Source organism: Lagenorhynchus albirostris, chromosome 2, assembly GCF_949774975.1.
Source record: "Lagenorhynchus albirostris chromosome 2, mLagAlb1.1, whole genome shotgun sequence".
Lineage (NCBI taxonomy): Eukaryota > Metazoa > Chordata > Mammalia > Artiodactyla > Delphinidae > Lagenorhynchus > Lagenorhynchus albirostris.
In genome coordinates, this window is record NC_083096.1 from 181,485,062 (window position 1) to 181,491,642 (window position 6,581).

At 49.3% G+C, this 6,581-nt stretch overlaps 1 protein-coding gene and 1 long non-coding RNA gene across 6 annotated transcripts in view; one reads left to right on the forward strand and one right to left on the reverse strand.

Annotated features, from left to right (window-relative positions):
* Positions 1 to 689, reverse strand: part of CAMTA1 (calmodulin binding transcription activator 1) — an 893,482-nt gene extending 892,793 nt beyond the window's left edge. For all 5 annotated transcript variants that reach the window (XR_009539108.1, XM_060141561.1, XM_060141564.1 and 2 more), the window contains exon 1: positions 559 to 689. Coding sequence is in view for 4 of the 5 variants with exons in the window: in XM_060141561.1 (XP_059997544.1) it covers positions 559 to 603 (45 nt within the window). In the remaining variant the exon portion in view is untranslated. The remainder of the gene's footprint in view (positions 1 to 558) is intronic.
* Positions 690 to 3,725: 3,036 nt separating this feature from the next.
* On the forward strand, positions 3,726 to 6,296 carry LOC132516391 (uncharacterized). The gene is made up of 3 exons (XR_009539309.1): positions 3,726 to 3,966; positions 4,122 to 4,272; positions 6,084 to 6,296. It is a non-coding gene; the product is annotated as an uncharacterized LOC132516391 (long non-coding RNA).
* Positions 6,297 to 6,581: the final 285 nt, after the last annotated feature.

Genomic DNA, 6,581 nt, shown 5'->3' on the forward strand with positions numbered 1-6,581 from the left:
AGGGTGAGGCTGGACAGAGACTGCCCGGCCCCGCCGCCGAGAACCAGGGACGGCGAGGCTGAGCGCCGGCGGTGCCCCGACAGGGACCGGTCCGGGGCAGCGGGGCAGCGGGGCGCGGGGCCGGAGGGGGCCTGAGGAGGATAAACTTTCCGCCCCGCGGCCCCCACCGGGCCCGGCGCGGGGGGCGGGGGCCGCGCCGGGCCCGGGAGCGGCGGGGATGCCCGGTCCGGGTGGGGGAGGCGCCGGCCCTCCCTCCGCGGCTCCTCCTCCTCGCTGGGCCCGGCCCCCGCCCGCCGGCCCCCCGCCCCTCCGGCCCCAGCCCGCCCCCGGGTGGGGGTGTGCGGCGCCGCGCTCCGCCGCCCCGCGTGTCACCTCAGGACCCGGCCGCGCTCCGCCCCCCCACCCGCCGCCCCCTCCCCGGCCCGGGGCGCCCGCCCGCCGCCGCCGCCGCCGCGCCCCCGCGCTCCCGCCCGGCGCCGCCGATGCCCGGGATGTCCGGCGGGGCCGGGTCCCGCCGCCCGCCGCGCCACCCCCGGCCCCTCACGCTCCGGCTCTTACCTTCCGGCTTGTTTTCGGCAGCCATTTCCCCTCCGCGCGCCACATCCTCCTCCTCCTCGCGACCGGGACCCCGAGCGCGCGCCTCGTACCGCCGCCGCCGCCGCCGGCCCAGCCACCCCGCCGCCGCCGCGCACCCGCCCTGGCCCCGCCCCGCGGCCCACGCACTGAGCCCGTTGGGCCGCGCGGCTGCCACTCATCGCTCCCGCCACCAATCGTCCCGCACCAGGGGTCTCACTACTCTCCGGGAGGAGCGTCCTATCCATCCGGCCCATTGGCTAGTCACCACCCAACGGAATGAAAGGATTGGTCAAGAATCAACGCCCCCTCCCCACCCACTCCCAGGAAAGCCCGCCTTCCAGACCTAAACAAAGCTTTCCAGTGGCCAGAGCACGAAAGAACTGCCCAATCAGGAAGGGGCCGACACGGAATATTTCCTCGAGGCCGAGACGTGGCGTTTTGATTGGGCGTTACTACAGTGTTTCCCAGGCCGTCCAGACCAATCAAAGGGGGTTCCCGGAACTCGGGAGCGGCGAAGGGAAGCCCCGCCCCCGAGCGTGACCGTCATGAGGAAGGCGCTCGCTCATTGGCGCGTTGGGGCTTTTCCCGCGTGCTCCCGGGGCTGAAGGACGTTCCCGGGGAAGCCGCTGCCGGCGCGTGGGGTCCCGGTGGCAGTGGAGGACGCGGCGGAATCTCCGGGATCCCTCGGCCTGTCGCTTCCGGGGGGCAGCGAGGGCCGGGGGCCTCGGGGCTGGCGTCGGCCGGGCGCCGCGCTCGAGAGCCGGCCGGCCCTGGGATCCGGGCGTCGCTGCGGGCGGTGGGGGAGGGGCGCGCCTCCGTCAGGTCCCGCCCCTTCCCCTCCCCCCTCACCGGCGCCCCGCCCCCTCGGCCCGCGCCGCCGCGGCCCCTCGAGCGGGTGCCTGGCCCGCTTGTGCCTGTCGTTGCCCGCCCCCGGTATGCTCCGTTGTCCCCTTTTCTAGAGGCTTAAAATACTGAAACTTTATTTTGGTCACGTTGGCCATGTGACCCGCAGAGCCGATGACTCATAGATGCCTGTCCCAGGATGAGGCCGCTGAGCAGAATCTTATAGAAACGTTAAACCTCGGCGAGCGTGCTCGGTGGGCGAGGCAGGCCAAGTTTGCTTCGGTCCTGGGCTCACATTCGTGGCTTTTCCGATCAAATATTTCGGCGTCCACCTCACTCACGCCCTGTGCGAGGTGGGGAGACAGCTGGGTTTCAGTCGCGGGGAGAGAGCTCAGAAGCGGGTTAGGATCCATCCTGGGGGGGAACAGAAACACCGCTGCAGCTTCTCTGGAAATCCGTCCACATCTAGTAAACCAGCACACACTGTACAGACAAGCCTAAAGCCAGATGAGATGGCAAAGATGAAAATGCCCCCTCCCAGAGAAATTCAGGAATTGTGCACGTGGGCAGGTAAGACCGGAAACAAAGGAGAGGGCTGAAATCTCCAAGTTTTAAGAAAAGGAAGAAAAGTTGAATGAAAAGCAGAGCTCCAGCCGCTCTGTGTGAATCTTGTACGGTTTGCAGTGAGAACCTTTCAGTCCTTTACATTTTGTTTTGTCCTTTGCTTCCCGTGGATGACAGCTAGCAGCAGCAGCGAAAGGTCCTCGTTTGAGTATTTTGGCACCAAGATTGAGTGTCAAAGTGAATTTTGTGCCAGTCCTAAAAGCATGTGTTCTTTTTCTCGTCTTCACAACTGAAAATTTCTTAAGTTTTTCAGAAGAAGTAAAGATGTCCCAAAAGAATGTTTTGTATTATACACTAATTCTTCAACAAACTTTCATTTTATGAGGGTCAAAAAATGGAAAATTTTAACAACTAGGATACAATATTTTATCAATTAGCATTCTTAATACCACCTATGTTGACGATCTGTGTGGTGAAACATATTCTTAAAAGTGCTGGTGGCATTGAAAATTAATGTAACCCTTTTTGAAAAGCAATTTTACAGTATGTATTAAAAGCCATAAAAAGTCTGCATCTTTTGACCCAGTAATCTTACTTCTGGGAATCTATTCTAAGGAAATAACACTAAATGCCAAAAAGCTATATGTGTGAAGGTATTCTTCACAGAATCACCGTATTTATTACAACAAAAAAAGCATTGTGCTAATGCTGGATGTTTAATAACTAAATTGTGTTGTATCTACACAATAGAACATCATGGTAGTCACAGACATTAAACACAGAAAGAAAAGTTTACCCGTTGCTAGGTGGGGGGAAAGAAGTTTTCAAAATTATGGCATTCACTTGTTACATATGATGTGATTCCAGGTAGAAAAAACTGCATTTTAAAAAAAGACTGATATAAAATACACCCAAGAAATGATATTTGGGGTATTGTGAGTGGTTTCTCTTATTGTCTCTCATATAATATAGCTATGCTGTTTTTATAATTAAAACATATACTTAAATTTAAAGATAATGTTATCCAGTGTGTACTGGAGACCAGACTCTGTTAGATCCTGAGGATGTAAGGTTGAATAAAGTTGAGTGTCTCCCTCCAAGGAGCTCACAGCCTAGCAGGGTGAACAGATGTGAACAACAGCAGGTCAAGGTGCAGTGGCGACACAGGAGAAGGTAATGAATATCACCTGGGCCTCAAGTGCAGCCAAACAGTGCTGCTCTTATCACTAACTTTTTTTGTTTTGGAAAATGAAGTTATAAAAAATATGATGTATGTTAACATGTAATGGGTTTCTATTTTTAATGAACTAATAATTTTTTTTTGTATTTCTATACAGCCCATACACAACAGATAAACAAAACAAAAGCTCTTTGGAGTCCTCAATTATTTTTATGAGTGTAGTGAATGTATCCTGAGACCAATGAGTTTGAAAGCCTCTGGGCTGCAGAATGAGATGTTTTTGGGTGGACTGGCTGGCTGGTGTCCTAGACCATTCCGGAGACTGTAACAAAGTACCAAGGATCGGGTGGCTTATAGCAACAGAAATTTACTCCCTCCAGTTCTGGAGGCTGGAAGTCGGAGATCAGGGAGCAGAGAGCAAACTGTCTCATGACTCTTAAAAGGACACTAACCCCATCATGGCACACCCCATCCCCCATGGCCTCATTTAATCCTAATCACCTCCTGAAGGCCCCACCTCCTAATACCATCACATGGAAGGTAAGGTTTCAACACATGAATCTGGGGGGAAACACAAACATTCAGTTCATAACAGCTGGTGTTTGCCTTTGCTTGGGAGGGTAACCAAGAGGTGGGTACTTCCAGTAAGGGAAGTGACCTGAGTTGCTAAAAGAGCCCAGTTGGAAAGCAGAGGAGTCAGAAGATGTGCTGGACGCCCCATTCCATCCTTTGAATCCTTGGCCATTTTGGCCCTAATGTTCTTCAAGGAAAGAATGTTACTGTCCAGGACCAGATGGACATAGGTAAATAGTGGGAATATTAAATGGTTACTTTTTACCTCAAAAATATTTGTAAAAGAGCTTTGTTTCCTGGTCAGCTTTCTGAAGTAATTAAAGTGACTATTATTACTGCTGATGATAATAATAAAAGTGCTTGGACTTGCTTCCTTAAACTCAAGGTACCGAAGCTCCATGTTACTGGGTTGAGAGACGAAAGCAAGGACTGAACTGAACCCATTTGAGAGCTCAAAGACTCCTAAAAGGGAAACTCACCAACACAGGTCAAGAAAGAAAGAATTATTCTATTTATGTCTTCCTTAGCTTAGAAAGGTAATGATGATATCCAAAAGTCCTGCTTCCAATAAGTTTCTCCCCTTGCCTTTCCTTTAAGTAATTTTTTAAATTTCGAGATCACTGTAGATTTGCATGCCATTGTAGGAAATAATACAGAGAGATCCTTTGTCCCCTCGCCTTTACAAGATAAAAAATAATGAAAACTTGTGAGCTTCTGAGAACAAACCTTTCACTAATATTCCTTGTTTTCCCTATCCTGCAAACACTCATCTTCCCTCTTCCCCCCATGTCCATTCAGCAGTTCTGGCAACCATTGCAATCTCGGAATACCTACCATCAGTATACAAGAGTAAAGACTTGTTTGATACCCCAAATATAAGGAGATCTACGCCTAGTAGACCTGAATTTCAGCTCACTTGAAATATAATTTGAACATAAAAGGCCCGATTTGCGGACCAGTAATCTGCTGAAATTTTGAAATGAATAAGTCGTTTCCCTTGTTCAGTATTTACTGAAGTGTAGTAAGGCAGAACGGACAGTAGTCTAAGGACAAACCACACCACTAATGGCTGTTTTGTTTTCCTTTTAATATTAAAAGCCAGAACAGGGACTTCCCTGGCGGTTCAGTGGTTAAGACTTCGCCTTCCGGTGCAGGGGGTGCGGGTTCGATCCCTGGTTGGGGAGCTAAGATCCCACATGCCTTGAGGCCAAAAAACAAAAAAACATAGAACAGAAGTAATATTGTAACAAACTCAATGAAGACTTTAAAAATGGTACACATCAAAAAAAACTTTTAAAAAAATAATAATTAGGGCTTCCCTGGTGGCGCAGTGGTTGAGAGTCCACCTGCCGATGCAGGGGACACGGGTTCGTGCCCCGGTTGGGGAAGATCCCACGTGCCACGGAGCGGCTGGGCCCGTGAGCCGTGGCCGCTGAGCCTGCGTGTCCGGAGCCTGTGCTCCGCAACGGGAGAGGCCACAGCAGTGAGAGGCCCGCGTACCGCAAAAAAAAAAAATAATAATAATAATTTTAAAAAATACTAGAACAGCACATTATCCATCACAATAGGAGTTTCAAGAGATGTTTTTAATAGAATACTACTCAGCCATGAAAAAGAATGAAATAATGCCATTTACTGCAACATGGATGGAACTAGAGATGATCATACTAAGAGAAATAAGTGAGAAAGAGAAAGACAAATATATGATGTCACTTATATGTCGAATCTACAATATGACACAAATGAATGTATCTAGGAAACAGAAAGAGATTCACAGACATAGAGAACAGACTTGTGGTTGCCCAGGGGGAGGAGGGGTGAGGATGAGATGGAATGGGAATTTGGAGTTAGCAGGTGCAAACTATTATATATAGAATGGATAAACAACAGGTCCTACTGTATAGAGAGGGAGCTGCATTCAATATCCTGTGATAAACCACAATGGAAAAGAATATAAAAAAAGAAATGTATATATATGTATAACTGAATCACTTTGCTGTACAGCAGAAATTAACACAACATTGTAAATCAACTATACTTCAGTAGAAAAGGAGATGTTGTTTAAACAATCATAAAATCTTTCCACATCACCCAACTATTGCATACAACATACCTGAGTGCACCCACTCTCCAGGGACCCTCCCTGGAGTTACAGCTAAACACCTTTGATAGAATGTATCTCACCTCCATACCCTAATAAAGAGTCAACCCAGTTTTTCCTAGACTTTCCCTTTAAAACTGGAGTGTTTCCCCTCCTTCTTGAGTCTTCTGGTATGAGAGCCGGATAGTTTCTTTTATTCAATCCAAACTCAGGACCAAAGAAATGCCTTTTTTTTTTTTTCTAAAGAGGGAAAATGCTAAAGAGATGGGGCTTTGCTGGTTCGGATGGGCGCTTCATGACTTCCAAAGTTAACAGATCTAGGAGACCAGCAAGACAGTGGACTCGGAAACTAGACTGCCTGGGTTCACATCATGACTCTTGTTCACCAGCTGTGTGACTTCCAGCAAGTTCCTTCACCTCTCTGAGATTTCCTAACCAGAAAATGGAGATAATAACAGTACCAACCTCAGACAATTGTAAGAATTAGTTGATCTTTGTTAAGAACTTAGAATAATGCCTTGAACTTTGTTAACACTATATATGTATTTACATAAAATAAAAATACCTCTGGCCAGAAAAAGAAAAAACAGATCTAGGAGACCAGGATGCCACCTCTGATTCCTGGGACCCAGAGAGACATCGGTGGAGCCCCAAAATCTCTATAGAACAAGGACTTGCGGAGAGCAGTGTGATTGGAGGGAGGGGACAAGAGGACTTCAGCATATGCACAGCGGGGCCCAGCTT